Below are 18,200 nucleotides of genomic sequence, written 5' to 3' on the forward strand. Positions count from 1 at the left end.
TAGACCTAGTAAACTTAAAAATCGAGGGAAAGCCAACAATCTTGTAACACTTATCCACTGTATGTCCAGGCTTCTTGCAGTGAGAACACAACAAATTGGTCTTCCTTCCCCTTAGATCACTAGTTCCAATGATTTTCTGATTAGTGGCCAGATAGGAGGCAGAATTTGCTGGAAAATGTGATTGAATGGCCACCTCCCTCTGCTTCTCATCCTGCATGATGAGTGAGTAAGCTAAACTGATAGAGGGAAGAGGGTTGATCATCAAGATATTAGATCTTGCAGGTGAGTAGGCATCATTCAAACCTATGAGAAATTGAATGAGCCTGTCATCTTACAAAGCTTTACTGAAAACATTCTTTCCTTCACAAGTACAGGTGCAAGAGCAACAGTTTTTAGTGTTCGAAAGATCTAGCTCATCCTATAGTACTTTCAATCTTGTATAGTATCGTGCAATATCATTAGACCCTTGAACTAAATCATTCAGTTCTTTTTGTAGGTGATAAAGCTTTGCTCCATTGGGCTGACCAAAATGATCCTCAAGATCTTTCTAAAGATCTTCTGCAATTTTAGAGTAGATGACACTATATGCAATCTCTTTGGAAAGGGAATTAAGTAACCATGAAGTCACCATGTTATTGGTTATGTCCCCGAGTTTTAAATCTGGTGAATCAGATCCTGGTGCTTTGGAACTTCCATCAATAAAGCTCAACTTATTATTAGCTAATAGAGCAATGAGGATGGTTCTTCTCCAACCCACATACCCTTTACCTTCAAAGATGGAGTTCACAAGAGAATGAAGGTAATAGGGGTTGCTTGAATCCATTGATATGGATCCAGCAACATTTGAACTTGAAGTAGAAGTCGTTCCCATTGTAGGAATTCAACCTTATTACTTTGATACCATAAAGAAAGGAACAAGAAAATAAAGGCAGAATTGAAGAACATAAAAATAAAGAAGACACAAAATTGGGAAATTTTCTAATGATGTGTATTACTTCACCGCTCTTGTATTTATACAAGTATTTACTGTATAAAAATAAACATAAATATAAATGCATTTGTACAACTATGCTATTTCTATTGCTTAAGCTGTAACAAACTCTAACCACCACCTTGTGATGTCAACAACTGTGTATTATTCTGATCAAATGGTTGAGAATGATGCCATTTCCAATATGATTTATTTCTCACGTGTCCATAGCAACCTAAAGAGGGAAAATTTCCTTTATACTTATTTTGACCTTGATTTTGAATTTCCTTTGAACACATAGAGACTAACACTGATTCCTTATTCTTCTCTTTCATTTCTTCATTCTTGATTCTATCTGGTAACATCAATGGTGTCGAGTGATTTTCATTCTCAACAACATGAAAGGAAGTGGAGATGGTCATCTTATTTGCAGAGAAATGCAGTTTCATCTTTGGTTCGATCCAACTAAAGGTTTTCACAATTATGCTATCCTTTGGAACCCCAATGAAATCATGTACGTCGTTACTCCTGTTTGAAACAAATTTTAAAGTGACAAAATAGAATTTGCAATCACAATAAAATAAGAAGAAACATACCTTTATTGATAAAAAGAATTGCGGGTACAATTCTGCTCCTCGCTTGATTCTTCTAAGATTTATCCATGATTTGAGGGCCGTTAGTGGCGTATTTCTCGAACTAGGAGGATTTAGATTTGAACTCTATATGAATATTCCATCAATTTACAGAATATTCGATATTTTGATCTCTTTATGGAATTTTTGAGATGTCTTTTACAAGAATTTAGTACCCTTTATATAGGCATAAACTAGGGTTTAGGGTTGATTAGTCTCTAACAATTCTAATTGAAACTGAACACACCTTCTAGAGTCGCAATTCAAATTGAACACATCTTGTAGAGTCCCACAAAATTTCAGTGTCTACAACTCAATCTTCTTTAATTTCTCTAAACTTTATTTTTTCTAACGTGTCTATTTAATTGTGATGTGTAGATTTTTTGTGGACGATGTACCAATCAGAAGGTACCCAAAGAAAGGTGATGCAACATTTCCATAAAGGCCAATGTATTGTATGGTTCGGTTTGGGATGCTTCATCGTGGGCTACAGTGGATGGAAGGATTGAAGCTAATTATAGGTACTATAAGAATTGTATGATTGTCTCATCTTAAAATTAAATTATTAAGAAGATATGCACAATAATTTATTTAATCGTATTTCTAATATAGGTACCAACCTTTCATTGGAAAATACAACAATTTCAAGATAGGTGGTTGTATCACCAATGATAATCCTTCATGCCACCTCCCTTTTGGCTCTCCGTCGAGGGTTGGTGGGCTGAGCCGTCAACAGAGTGATGCTATGGAATGGGTGCAAAGGAACTATAAAGTATACGATTATTGTCGTGACCCTCAAAGAGATCGTACTCATACACCTGAGTGCTAGAGATGGAGAAAAGAAATGAAAAAAAACAATAGGAATATATATAAAAAAAATTATAAATAAAGTTTTTATTTTGGAGTGTCTTGGGATGATTCATACTTGCCATGAATGTAATTGAAGCGTCCAACCCTTCAAGGATTTGGAGACGTGGAATTTTACTTAATTTTGTTGAAATTTGAATATATAATAATGTGAGCATTTTTGTGCCTGAAATGAAGAGAGTATTGTAAGTGTATGGTTAATTGGCAAATAAAGGTACTTTTGGTGAAAAGAGAATCTATGAACCATGGATTTGTATTTACGTTGCCAATTGCCATATTTTGTATTTTTGTTGGAACAACAATATTTTAGTGAGAAGAACTTTTTTTTTTTTTTTATAGATTTGATGGATATTTTGCATTTATAATTATTGTATTAACATTTTATTTTTATTTTCATAAAACATGGGTTACTTTATGCTTCTTTCATTTTATTTTATAGTATTGTATATCCTTAATTTTGCCTTAAAATCAAATTCTCTCCAATAATAGATATTCTTCCCCTTTGTTGGCTAGAATTATACAAGTATTAGCAATGTATTGAATAGTTGTGAGAAAATGTATGTGTATTATTTTATGCAGTATAAGTTAAAATATTAGTTATTCCACCTTCTATCCCACATAAAATAATACATACATTCCCTCATAACTAATACATGTATCTTAGTTATGTGGATTTATAAATTGTCAACCAAACGTTGTATTCATTTTATACATGATATTTAACTTATTTCCTATGTACCTGCCAAACATCATATAGTTATACGGAAATGAATACATAAATAACTAATTTCTTAGCTAGCTACCAAATGATAACGACCCAAATATTTTGATTATCATTTCTAAATACCTATTATAACCTTAAAATATCAACATATAGTATTTTACTTCTTAAAATCATGATTTATCTGTTCCTAATCCGTGTCACAATTTGTTTATAAAAATAAATACTATTTCTGAGACAAAAAATGTGAAATATTAATTAATGTATTTACTATGATAATAAATTTATTTAATTATTGTTAATAATAAAGTAAAGTTAAAGTCAAATTGTCACGACCCAATGTAGATCCTAGGTGTAACATGGCGTATAAGACCCCGAGAGGCCCTATATCAACCACTTAGTATACGGTTATGTAGTTTGTACTTCCATGTGAGGTTGTCTTACAAGCTGCATTCTATTGACTATATTATATTTGAAAAGGTTCACCTTATTGCATGTTTGTTCTTTTATCTACTTTATTATCGTATACCAAATCATCATATAGATGCGTTTATAATAATGTTTCTATTTTTATTCATTAGTAGGTAGTAAAATATAAACTATTTCTTAATTTCTTTACTATGAAATAAATCAGTTATCTAAATATATCTTTTCATGTGTTGTGCTAGATTCTATTTGCAGTATGACAAGTAAATAGGAACTTATTTTTCGTTAATAGTGAGACAATATTAAACATATAAATCAATATAACAACATTCTATTTGCAGTATGACAAGTAAATAGGAACTTATTTTTGGTTAATAGTGAGACAATATTAAACATATAAAGCAATATAACAACAATCATTAGGAAAGAGAAAGGAATGGAAAGCGCAAAGGTGATAACGTTAACTTATAAAAAATATGACTCATCTAATCTATTTAAGAGTTGTTTGGCATTATTGTTAAAGATAGCTTATATTTAGAAACATTTTTTAAAAATGGCTTTTTAGAAAAGTTCTTTTGAAAAAAAAGTTTCAAATTCATTCAAAAAGTGTTTTTCATAAGCAAATTGTGTTTGACTAATCTTTTAACAAAAATGCTTTTAAGAGTAAAATACAAAAAAAAGGACAACTATTAATGTATTTCTAATATTAAAATCATTGTATAGAGAGAAACTTTTTAAATATCTATTATAAAAAAAATTAACTAAATTTTAATTTTTTACAATTAAAATTTACATGTTTAAATTTTCAATCAATATTATTCCTTTTTGGGAGGCTGAAATCTTTAATTGTTATTTTTTTTTCTTTTTTCCAATCTTGTAAAAATATTGTTGTTATCTTTTTTCTAGTTCAACAAAAAAAAATACGTAAATTAATATATAATAAACGTAAAATAAATTATGAAATTTAGTATATAAAAATTAAAATTAAAATTCTTAAATGAAATTAACCAAACTTATGAAATATACTAATTAACTAATAAGAAATATATTGGTAAATATGTATATATGAAAAAGATATTTTAGTTTTGAGAAAAATAATTTTTTTTTCAGTATTTTTTTTCAAAAAAGAATAAATTTTTAGCTTCTTCCCAATAGCAGAAAAAACTGTTTCTACTTCCATTTAAAAGCACTTTTACCGATTTGTCAAAAACTTAATTTTTCAAAAAAAATTGTGGTTTTCTAAACGTAAGTGATTTTGATTTCCCAACAATAATGTCAAACATACTCAAAGTTTGAATTGATTTACGACTTTTTATTTATTGAATCAGGCAATTTTGATTCATTAAATTCAGCCCAACTGAAATTGAACTAGTATATAATCTAAACTAACTCATAAGAAACCTTTCAAAATATTAGAGAAGAATATATTTATGGAATTCCAGATAAATGTATTCGTTGGATAGTCTTGATCACCTATTCAACCCAACTGAAATTGCACTAGTATATAATATAACCTAACTCATAAGAAACCTTTCAAAATATCAGAGAAGAATATATTTATGGAATTCCATATAAATGTATTTGTTGGATAGACCTGATCGCCTATTCAACTGAAATTGAACTAGTATATAATATAAACTAACTCATAAGAAACCTTTCAAAATATCAGAGAAGAATATATTTATGGAATTCCATATAAATGTATTCGTTGGATAAATCTAATCGCAAACGCAGAGCAATAAATAAGAGTTCAGGGGTTTTAAATTTCCTTTTGAATGATTAGGAGTGTGGGGGTTGTAAATTTCCTGAAACTTTTTTTTGATAGTGGGATTTAATTTGAATCCACAACTCTAGCGTGGAAGACATTTTCACAACCCCTTCCTTACCTCTAAGCTATCAATCAGTTTTGTTAGAGGTTCACGAGTTAATATATATATAAATTTCTAATACAGATATATGATCTACAGAAAAGTTACTGAATTTGTTGGAACTCACAAACCCTCACTTAACTCGTCATCTGGCCTGATGTATCTGTATCCATTGCTAATATAAAATTGTATACATTACCGAGACAATTTATCTGTCATAATAAGTTATTTATTTTATATTTTAGGTTTTAATTTCACTTATTATAAGAAATTAATTATTAATGCTTTTAAAGGGATGACGATAAAGTTAAAATGGATGTTAGTATACATACAAATTTAACTCTTCAAATATATATAGTTATGTATCTTGTTCAATCCCAATCTTTGCCGTATGATAAAATCTTAGGTCATAATTTGAGGTCTAATCACATTAAAAATGCATATGATACAAAACAAATCAAACTTCATGCAAACACTAACATCAGTATATCTTTGACTTTGACCTATTGTGCAATATATTGCCGACTCAAAATCCATTTCCCATCATATTTTACCACATCTTATTTGAAAAAAATGCCTCGACCAATGTTATTTATCATTGATCAGAACTGTATTATATTTTTCTCTCAAAAGAATATAATATGAAACGAATATTTGATTCTAAGTCTATTTTCCCTGGGCGGAAGAATATGGAAGGTTTTTGTACTCGTCTTTGTTTATTAATTGAACCCTTATACTCACGATTTTGTCAATTGAATCCTTAAATTTATTAAAACACAATAGTTTAAACACCTCTGACTATTGACCGAACTTATATGACACTAATATTGCTGAGTTGGAAATATACTTGATTACACGCAACTTAAAACAAGTGAGTATATTTTTTTATATCGAAAATATTTCCAAAAACTATTTTTTAAAAAAATAAAATAAAAAATATCAACCCTTCAGCCCCCACTCCCACCCCACCCCTCACCCGCAACTTTCTTCTTCCTTCACCCCCCACCCTCTCCTTCTTCCTTGAAACCACCCACCACCCCACCCTACCAAACCCCCTTCTTCTTCTTCTTCATCATCATAACACCCACCCCCCAACTAACCAAATCTCTTATCTCACAGTTTCATTTTAGTTTCTTTAATTTTGAAATTCAAATTCATTCTCAATGAATCTTAGTCGATTTACACACTTTTGAGATCTGAATTTTTTAATCTCGCTTGTGAAAGGATGAAGTTTAGATAATTTTGAAATCTTGAAGAGTAATGGTGTATATTGAAATGGTGAAATGATCTAATTGACCCTTATACTTGTATGTGTTTGTATTCCAAACGATCCTACTCAACACTTTGTCAACTAAACTCTTAAACTCGTTAAAACACTATATATATTTTTAATTATTTTTTCATCAGATCAATGTGTGTGTAATCCAACCTCTTACATATGTAATTTCATGTCATTTTTCAATGACACGTAACAAATTAAATATTAAGAAACTAAAAAATCAAATATTTAACTCTTGTAAATTCTGAAATTTTTTGAATAGTCATGTTCTTCAATCCTCATATATGCTCACAATTTGAGCACCAAATTCATGCCAAATATATGAAATTATTCTTTATTTGACTAGAAATTTCAACTACAAGTTCACCAACACAAATCCAACGAGCCCCAATCATAAATTTGAATTAATTTCATAAATTCATAAGACTCATTTCATGTTCTTCAAGCTTTCTCAAGCTTATCAACTTTATCAATATTCATCATCACCCTTTATATTAATTCATATTATACCTCCTCTTTGAATCTAACTAAGACAAATAATGAGTTCAACTTTTAAAATAAAAATACTAAGAAGTTAGAAAAATGGGGGCTGCAAAAAGAAATTAATGGCGAGATTTTGATTTGTTACAAAGAGGAGAGTGGGTTGAAGAAGAAAAAAGAAGCAAAATAGAGTTTATAGCGGGTGATTTCGAAGAATAAAAGAAAGAATGGGTGTTGTGAGTGATTTTGTTGAAGAAGATGAGAAGAAAGGTTGGGATTAGGGGTGTGAAGAGTGTTGGAGAAGAAGATAAGTTGGGGTGGGGCGGGGCGGGGGGTGAGAGAGGGTTAATGAAGAAATAAGTTTTTTTAATTAAAAAATAATATTTTAAAATAAAATATAGTGTATTTACGCGCTTGGAAGCAAGTGTATTCACACATTTTTCTAACTCAATAATATTTATTCCACATAGATTTTGTCAATGGCCAGAGTGGTTTCAAATATTGTGTTTTAATAAGTTCAAGGGTCCGGTTGATAATATACAGAGTAAAGGGTTTAGAATACAAACTCATACAAGTACAAGAGTCTATCAGATCATTTCACCTATTGAAAAATTGAAAACTTTCGTGAAGAAGCTTGAAGAATAACAAATGAATTTTGTGAATTTATGTAATTAATCAAAAATTATGATGAAAATTTATTGGGTTTGTGTTGGTGAACTTTTAGTGTAAAAAAGTTCATGACAAATAGGAAGAATTAGATCAATTTGACATGAATTCAATGCTCAATTATGAGCAGATAAGAAGAACATGATAATGAAAATATTAATGTGCAAACTTATTTTTTTTTATTTTTAACATTTAATTTCTTATACGACATTAAAAATGACATGAAATTTCATGTGTAAGTTGTTGAGCAACACTCACACACATCGATAGTGGCAGAACCAGGATTTTCAATAAAAGGGTTGATCAAAATCAGTAGAATAGACACACGAAGTAGCCGAAGGGGGTTCAACATCTATTATATATACATAAAATATTATTTTAATCATGTATAAATAATATAATTTTCCGTCGAAGGGGGTTTGGAACCCCCTTCTACTAAGGTGGCTCCGCCCTGCACGTCGAATGAAAAAGTGGTTTAAAATATTGCGTTTTAGTGAATTGCGGGGTTGAGTCGATAAAGTCATGAGTATAAAAATTCAACTAACAAATGAAGTCGAGTATAAAAATCTACACTCACACACGTGGCATGAGAGTTTTTTTTGTATAAACTAAGCCTATAAGGCAGCGAGTATCCATCCATCCGGTCGACACATGTTTTAATCATGCTAGTATGTTTGTTTAAGTCAAATGTTTTACTAGGAGTATCATAGAACTTCCAAGGGATAAAGTTGGGTAGAAATTATGATTCAAATACTTTGGTAGGCTATTACTTTCAAAACACACTGATACAGGAAAGTGTGGAAAATGACAAAACGGTTAGTTCAATGGTGTATACGTGACAAAATGCTTGGAATTAAGGCCCTCTTTACCTACAGTTATAGAGAAGATATGGCTGCCTATCTTTAATTACCAAATTTAGAATTATTCAACTCATCATTCCTTTTCTTCTCATCTTCTCAAAATACACATTTTTACTGGGGATGGCAATGGGGCGGTGTGGGGTGGGTTGAGCTTAATCCACATAATTTTTAATCCGCCTCATTCCGCATAACAATTTTTTCATTTTAAATCTGCCCCACCCCGTCCCACCCATCCCCCGCATAACTTTTTAAATATTTTTTTTCTAGTTAAGTTTGATAATAAAAATAAAATTCATAAAAAGAAATTCATTTTTTCATTAAGTTGTATTTTTTTAATAGGATAGTGACTTAAAATTTTATTTGTTAGAGGTCAATTGGAAACATGTAAGAAATTGTAATATATTTTATTGAACCATTTTCATTTACTATCTTGAATATTTTAGTAGTTTTAAAGAAATTATTTTAATAAATAATGCTCTATCACTCTTAGAACATGTAAGCAGTAAAAATTAAGTTTCAACCCACATGAAATCACATATACCCGCAACCCACCCCGCTCCGCCCCACATTAATTTTTTTTAAAAACCCACTTCAACTCGCCCCGCATCCCACCCGTCCTGCACAACCTTAAATCAGCCCCACCGCGCATTGCCTTAGACCCACCCCACCCCGTCTCATTGCCATCCCTAATTTTTATACTTGTAGGGATCGATATTCTTTCCTTTTCTCAAATGATATTCAGCTCGAATGAGCAACGTGTAAATTGCATGTGGTCCCTAGTTCAATTGGTAAAATAACTCAACATCCAATCAAGTGCATCGTTTAGATTTCTTAGCTTGTACGATAGGTGCTAACAAATAATGTTATGCCAATTTTACAAAATATATACATAAAATACTTAGTTTTATAAAAAAATCGTGAGTTCCTGTGCTGAGTGAGCTTAAAGCTATGCAGGATGGGATGAGTTTAAGGTTGTGTGGGGCGGGTGGGATGCGGGGCGGAGTGGGTGTAAGTCTATGTGGGGAGGGGTCGGTTTAAGGTTGCATGAAAGGGCGGAATGCGGGTATATGTGATTTTATGTAGATTCAAACTTAATTTTAATTTTTTATATGTTATAAGAATGATAGAGTATTATTTATTAATATAATTTCTTTAAAGCTGTTGAAATATTCAAGATAGTAAATAAAAATGGTTCAATAGAAAATATTACAATTTCTCACTTGTTTCCCAATTTACCTCGAAAAAATAATTTTTAAGTCATTACTCTATTAAATTAATACAACTTAATGAAGTCGAGTTTCAGCTCCGATTTGATGATGTATCGAGGAAGAGGCGCTGCACCTGCAAGTACTCTTCAACTTCCACTTTCCTAATTTGATTTTTTGATATTTCTTAGTTGGTAGGTGTTGTCTTTTATTGTTTTGTTTGTTAATTTGGTGAGCTGTTCACTTAGGCAACCCACATGATTTTGTATATATTTTCTCTTAGTTTAATAAAATTCTTGACCCATGTGGTCTTTGATTTTAAAAAATAAAATAATATAACTTAATAAAAAAATGAATTTATTTTTATGAATTTTATTTTTAGTATCAAATTTAACTAGAAAAAGAAAAGATTAAAAAAATTATGCGGGAGGGGTCTATGCAAGACGGGGTGGGACAAATTGAAAACAAAATAAATTTTTATACGAAGCAGCGCAAGATGAATTAAAATTTTTACGAATTAAGTTTAACGTGCCCCACCCCACATCGCCCCATTGTCATTCCTAATCAAATACATGGTCAACGTTATGTGCATTGACGATCAGTGGTAGAGCCAGAATTTTCGCCAAGGGTGTTCATACTTCAGGACAAGTAAAAAAATAAACCTTGCTAGTCAAATTATAAAGATTGGCATCAAAATAGTCATACCTCAATATCAAATTAACCAACTATCCAAAATGAAAATTCTTAAAACGGAAACTTACAAAATACCAATGGATAAAGTAAGGAAGATGAAGTAGGACAAATATATTGACGGATAGTTTCATACACACCAAAATATGTAAATTGTAAAGTGGTAACTACAATTGCACTCGACGACACTTCATCTCTTGAAATGTTTTCATAATACACTCATTAGAAACATCTTTAAATACTTTTTTCTCTACATAAGGCACTATGCAACCATCTAAGAATTCATCATCCATTCGATTTCGCAAGTCATTCTTGATAATCTTCATTGCCGAAAAAGCTCTTTCAACTGTAGCAGTGGCAACAGGTAGAAGTAAAGCAAACTTCACTAAAAGAAATACGAGAGAATAGGTTAAATGCTTTTTTGTCTCAACCAACTTTCTTGAAAGTTCTCCAAATCCACCCAAATTGGAGAACCTTTCATCAATATCACGAACATCAATAATGTCATTAACAAGTTGATTCTCAAGAGCTCTCATGTTGGACCCATCAAAATCATCAGGATATAATTCAACCATTCTCATTATCTTCTTTATGTCAAAACTAGAAAATGAATCAATTGGATTCAAGCAAGATACTCCATTAAGCAAATCACTTGTCACCTCATTGAAACAATCATTAAGTTCTTGTAGTTGCCAATCAATGATTTTATAAAACACATCCACACGATAATGATGCAAAGCAGTACAAATAACTACTTTACGTCGTGATCTCCCAGAATTAGCATATGGATCATCAAAATTGGGTAATGAAATGCCATGCTTGATACAAAATGCTTCTACCTTTTCTTTAAGTGAATCCCATCCAATATTTTTTTTAAGAGAGGATCCCATTCATTATCTCTTAAAGCTTGCAACCTTCTCTTTGCTACCTTTACAAGAATCATGGCATTTGCAATGTCTTGCTCTTTTTTCTATAATGAAACATTAAGATCATTTGTGATTCCTAAAGCATCTGTCATCAAATGCAACAAGAAAATAGTCTCAAACGTTTGACAACTTCTGAGAAATCTCGATGCGCTTGCTTTTTCTTCCAAAGTACTTGCAGTTTCAACAAGAGTATCAAGTACATCAACAATAGAGTCAAAGCTACTAATAAAGTTTCCAAATGACTTGTAGTGAGATCCCCAACGAGTATCACCGGCTTTAACAAGACCAAGTTCTTGATTCAACCCTCTACCCGTTTCTAGTTCACCCATATCCAATGCCATTTGGAGATGTTTTTTTTGAGTTTCTCGAAAATTATCCACATGTTTAAAAGAAGCTCCCAACACATTCAAAATATTTCAAATTAATAATACCAGTTCACCTACTTGAACACACTTTTTAGAAACCTGTCACGACCCGGGAGCACCCCCTAGTCGTAACCGGCGTACTCGACCTTGAAGAGGTCTAATACAAGCCTCTTAGCATTCATTCATCGCATAGACACCAAAACCATAAGGAATTAAAAACTTTCTTCACACACGAAGATACTTTCAATAAATAGCAAGCGGAAGGCTTTCTAGACTTTATACAATATGTCTCAAAACCATCTAATACTTGAATATAACATTGGGACTAAGCCCACTCAAAACTTAAGCAAATACTAGAGAGACATAAAAATAACATGTTGGTTATTGCCCTCGAATCTATGAGGACTCACCAAGTCTTCATCTTCAACTCTTAAAAACCTATCAAGTAGCCATGACATATCACCATCTCCAAATCCCTACACTTTAGTCAAAAAGCGAAAGAAAGGGGTTAGCACAATTAAGTACTAAGTATGGAGACCATGCAAGAAAATATGCACAACGGACATTTACAAGAAATGTATGCTTTCATGTCCTTTGATAAAACCTTTCCTTTACAAGTATAAGAGACATAATACAAGTCAACATTAACATATTAGACCATAGCCAACCATACATATACTTAACATAAATCCATATACAACCCATGCTTAACTTTAGAAGGACACATGTCATTTCATTACCATAGGACCTCTACCTAATATAACCTTAAGACACACTTGAGTGAGACAAGAAGTGACCGCCCACACAATCCTCTTCAAGCACACTTAAGTGTTCCCCAAGATTACCTTAGATAAGGACTTTATAGGCAAAGTGCATAATCATACCCGATAGATAGCATATTAATGAGATGATATGTATAATGATGCTTACATAAAATAAATCATATTTAGTGGGGCATAGTACATGTGTGGTGAGTGACCATCAATATAGTATTTCCAAGGCCTACCACCCCCTTGGAGAGGCGAAAGAGGTACAAACCCCTCAATGTGGTTACCCGGGCCTACCACCCCCCGAGCTAGGAACCAAGGTACAAACCCCTCGATATGGTTATACGGGCCTACTACCCCCCGTACTAGGCAACCAAGGTACCAACCCCTCGATATGGTTATACGGGCCTACTACCCCCCGTACTAGGCAACCAAGGTACCAACCCCTCGATATGGTTATACGGGCCTACTACCCCCCGTACTAGGCTTGGTCGACTCACAACACTTATATAGAGAAAACAATATACATGTGTCCATTTCATCATCATTTCAGTAATTATATAACCATCCGATTCATAGGACGTACATTGGACCTTCCATTTCCTAAGAATTCTATAAATGGGCATTTTATCAAACACAAGGTGGGCTATTGTTCATGTAAATGAAATCTTGTATTTCAAGAATACTAAGTCCAACCAATTCCAAAATCCATATAAATCAGCCCACCAACAACATACATATATATCAACCTTCATAATTTGATCATGGAAGCATGAAAACCATAAACATCACATAATAATTCCATTTCATGATAATATGCAAAATAGACCATAATAGGATGTGTAGTAGTAATTCCATAATTCAAGAGTTCATAAATAATCATAAGGACCCATAAACTTGAAGTAGAAATAGAGGATAAATGGTTGGACTTGTGGAAAGGAAGGTTTCCACAATCAAACCCACATACCTCAACTTGTTCACGAGTATATCAACCTTAGAAATACAATTACATAACTTATTTAACTTCTATTAGCTCAGTAATGTTGACGTAAAATAGGATCATCATCATAAGTAAGCCTAGCATGTACAAATACAACTATGCTCCCAAAACAGTGAATCTGGCCAGCCTAGTACCTCATGTTGCATCTTAGATTTGAAAAGGAAAATGGCAGAACTAGACTTTATAACCTTCATGAAAGATGTAGATACATCTCTTAGGGTTGCAAACAAACAAGGATCACCGCAAAATATATTTTGTACAAAAAGATATAGTCAAGACACTAGCCGCTGGTCATGCAGGATTTCAATTCTCGGAATCTGGGCAGAACTTGCCCTATGTTGCGTCCCATATTTCGTATCCATAACAGTTAAATTAGAATTTTACATAAACATAAAAGTTGTAGGTATACGAGTTAGCTTTCCAAATCATATTTATTCACTGCAAACTAAGTTCTAGAGCAAGAGATATGCCTAAAATACCAAACACTATCCAGCTCAAAAACAGGTTTCGTCACTTACATCCGAAAGGAATGCCATATCCTATCGATTCATATTCAACAAAGCTTCTAATGTATCAAGAAGAGGCACCTAAGTCTACCAAGTCAAGACACACATCACATTATAAAGATCCTTCACATTCCATCATCATCACATATGAACAATAATAGAGGACACACTTTCAATCACAATACAATAACACTTTAAACAAGATCACCTTGAGATCACATGAACACCTTTATATTCACAACATGATTGCCTTTACTTCATTTGATTCTCATTCAAGTCCTTCACATCACATTCACATATATGATATCATGTCAACACTTCAATTCCTCATATAATGCCTCCAAGGCCATAAACACAATACATTCAATAAGTAAACACCTCCACCATAAGTGGATCACACATCAATCTATCACAATTCTATATCAATTCTACCTTAACAATGAAGTTAGGTCCACTTACCCTTTTTCCCAAGCCACAATCACCATTCCTCAACTCTCCAACAATTCACAATAGATAAGCATAGATAATAATAGAAGTCAACTATTCAACTCAATCCAAGCATACTTCCATCATCATTCAATCATAAATAATAAACCCACTTCATAAGCCAACTTTAGGAAACTTGCCAAGACATGGGTTCATGGAAATTTCTTTCTTAAAACCATCAATAGACACCATTAATAACGTAAATCATCAAAAAAAATCATTTAATGCAAGAACCCATGCTTAGAATCGAAATTAGGATTTTTGTGTTTTTGGAAGAACTTTGAATCATTTGAATTGAGCTCCTTGAAAGGAAGAATAATCAAGGATAAAGGATCCCCATACCTCTAAGTTGAAAACCCATGAGAATTGAAGAAGAAAGAACTCAAAATCTTCAATCCTAGCTCCAACTTCTTCTTCTTCTTCTTCCCCTCTTCTTCTCTTCTTCACTCAAGAACCCTAACTCTTACTCTTTTAAAATGGAACAAAAATGATCCACAATCAGCCTAACACAATAATATAACCTCAAAAGAAAAGATTTGTGAAAAGACCAAAATGCCCTTAAATTTCCGAACGGACTCCTTGCTAACTGCCCAACTTTCAAAGGGCATAACTCGCTCATACGAACTCGGAATCGAGCAAACTCGGTGGCGTTGGAAAGATCGTTCCAAGGGCTTTCCAAACATAACTGGAACTACTCATGGATCATCCTGATCTAGGAGTTATGAATGCTCAAAGTTGGCCAAAAACTCACTGATTTCCCACACTTAACCAAATTTCCAGGTTCTGAACTTTTTCCAAAAGTGACTACTTCCAATTTCAAGCTACTTCATATTCATTTTAAATTGTCGAATGTAACACAATTAAAACGAAATTACATAAAAACCCCTCATAGAACCTCATTATAAAGTCAACACAAAGTCATAGGATCTTGCTTAACCTATCATTTTCCGAGTCGTTACATTATCCCTCACTTGGGAACATTCGTCCTCGAATGACACTTTAAACACATAAGGGGAAACGACTCAAGTAAACAGTCCATCAACATGCATACAACATCAATACAAATGCATAAATATAGGAGGAAACATCAACTCCACATATAAAGTCCCACACAACTTCATGCAATTCAAGAAAGTAGGCACAACATCTACTAACTCCTTATGCATCATCTTTACCTTTTCTCATTTCTCATTTCATTTCATTGGAGGTACTTCCTTCTCCAAATCATCTCATGCTCACCATAACATCAAAGGACACAATATGCAATTTTCTCATTAAAGCACATCATGCAACCTTCTCCAAAACTCGAGTAAGCATGCTCACATTATCACCTCATAAAGCAAATAGACAACTTATGCTAAATGCACATTATGCAACTTTCTCATAGAAGCACTTTAGGCAACATCATCAAAACACTTTTAAACATGCTCATAAGTCAACTCATGCAACATTTAGGCAACTTATCATGGATGCATAATTACATGAGGAACAAAATTCATGAAAACTCATTTTCTCATTTAACAAGAATTCATTTAAAACATGCATGACATAAGTAAACCATGGAAAACTCTTTTTCACATAAGACTCCAAAACATAACCCAAGCTTCTAGGAACTCTTTGTTTTAGGCTTGAGTAAGCACATATAGAAGTAGGTAAGGATATCAACACTTCTCAACAACTTCACTACTCAACATACCATCCCCCACTTAAGGTTAAACCCAACTAAGGTCAACCTTAACATCTCATAAAAATTTCAATGAAGATACCATCAATCTTACCAAAACCATTCTTACCCAACTCTTTAATTCACTAAACCTCTTAAAATAAAACTTCAATCAAGCCTAACTCATGAACATCAAAGACACTTAAGGGCCTTACCATCTAGTTATATTATCCCCCACTCGGGAGAATACTCTTACTAGTTCTTTCAAATTCACCTCCTTCCATCCTAATATTGGATCAAAACAACACTAGGCTTTTATACTCATTACACCTAGCATTTCTAAATCACCACACATTTCACAAATTCCTTCAACACATCACAAAACTTCCTCATGACTAAGCCGGATACTACCAATAACACGCATAACCAAAGGAATCCCATTCATACTAAAGTCGTCACCACAATCTTTCACCTCGCACCTACTAGGTCACCAAGTCATAGTTGGCATCACAACCAACATTCTCTCTCCCTCAACCCTTGCAACATTAAAACTTCCTCAAAGTTTACACCCAAATGACCATCACCTACAGAACAAGGGAAGACATTATAGAGAGAAACTCCATGGCACGACTAAAAGAATGAAGAAGTGAAACTTTCTTAGCACCCAATAGCCTCCTATTCATAATGTGGCGCGCTTCACATTATGAACAAGACTCTACTAGATGTGGTTTTGAGACAACCTAAGACCATCCCGGAAACTTATGCTCTGATACCAAGTTTGTCACGACCCGGGAGCACCCCCTAGTCGTAACCGGCGTACTCGACCTCGAAGAGGTCTAATACAAGCCTCTTAGCATTCATTCATCGCATAGACACCAAAACCATAAGGAATTAAAAACTTTCTTCACACACGAAGATACTTTCAATAAATAGCAAGCGGAAGACTTTCTAGACTTTATACAATATGTCTCAAAACCATCTAATACTTGAATATAACATTGGGACTAAGCCCACTCAAAACCTAAGCAAATACTAGAGAGACATAAAAAGAACATGTTGGTTATTGCCCTCGAATCTATGAGGACTCACCAAGTCTTCATCTTCAACTCTTAAAAACCTATCAAGTAGCCATGACATATCACCATCTCCAAATCCCTACACTTTAGTCAAAAAGCGAAAGAAAGGGGTTAGCACAATTAAGTACTAAGTATGGAGACCATGCAAGAAAATATGCACAACGGACATTTACAAGAAATGTATGCTTTCATGTCCTTTGATAAAACCTTTCCTTTACAAGTATAAGAGACATAATACAAGTCAACATTAACATATTAGACCATAGCCAACCATACATATACTTAACATAAATCCATATACAACCCATGCTTAACTTTAGAAGGACACATGTCATTTCATTACCATAGGACCTCTACCTAATATAACCTTAAGACACACTTGAGTGAGACAAGAAGTGACCGCCCACACAATCCTCTTCAAGCACACTTAAGTGTTCCCCAAGATTACCTTAGATAAGGACTTTATAGGCAAAGTGCATAATCATACCCGATAGATAGCATATTAATGAGATGATATGTATAATGATGCTTACATAAAATAAATCATATTTAGTGGGGCATAGTACATGTGTGGTGAGTGACCATCAATATAGTATTTCCAAGGCCTACCACCCCCTTGGAGAGGCGAAAGAGGTACAAACCCCTCAATGTGGTTACCCGGGCCTACCACCCCCCGAGCTAGGGACCAAGGTACAAACCCCTCGATATGGTTATACGGGCCTACTACCCCCCGTACTAGGCAACCAA

General features: G+C 33.2%; 2 protein-coding genes across 2 annotated transcripts; one reads left to right on the forward strand and one right to left on the reverse strand.

The window, feature by feature from the left end:
• The first annotated feature begins 1,368 nt into the window (after positions 1-1,368).
• On the forward strand, positions 1,369-2,431 carry LOC125874894 (xyloglucan endotransglucosylase/hydrolase protein 31-like). Its single transcript, XM_049555943.1, is given in 4 exon segments — positions 1,369-1,484; positions 1,981-2,054; positions 2,057-2,123; positions 2,215-2,431. Coding segments are annotated over 4 exon segments (474 nt in total).
• An 8,400-nt stretch (positions 2,432-10,831) lies between these two features.
• LOC125873824 (uncharacterized) lies at positions 10,832-11,554 on the reverse strand. The gene has a single exon (XM_049554672.1). The coding sequence runs from the start codon at positions 11,552-11,554 to the stop codon at positions 10,832-10,834; it is 723 nt and encodes a 240-aa protein (XP_049410629.1).
• Positions 11,555-18,200: the final 6,646 nt, after the last annotated feature.

The sequence above is a fragment of the Solanum stenotomum genome, chromosome 8 (genome assembly GCF_019186545.1).
Source record: "Solanum stenotomum isolate F172 chromosome 8, ASM1918654v1, whole genome shotgun sequence".
Taxonomy (NCBI): Eukaryota; Viridiplantae; Streptophyta; class Magnoliopsida; order Solanales; family Solanaceae; genus Solanum; species Solanum stenotomum.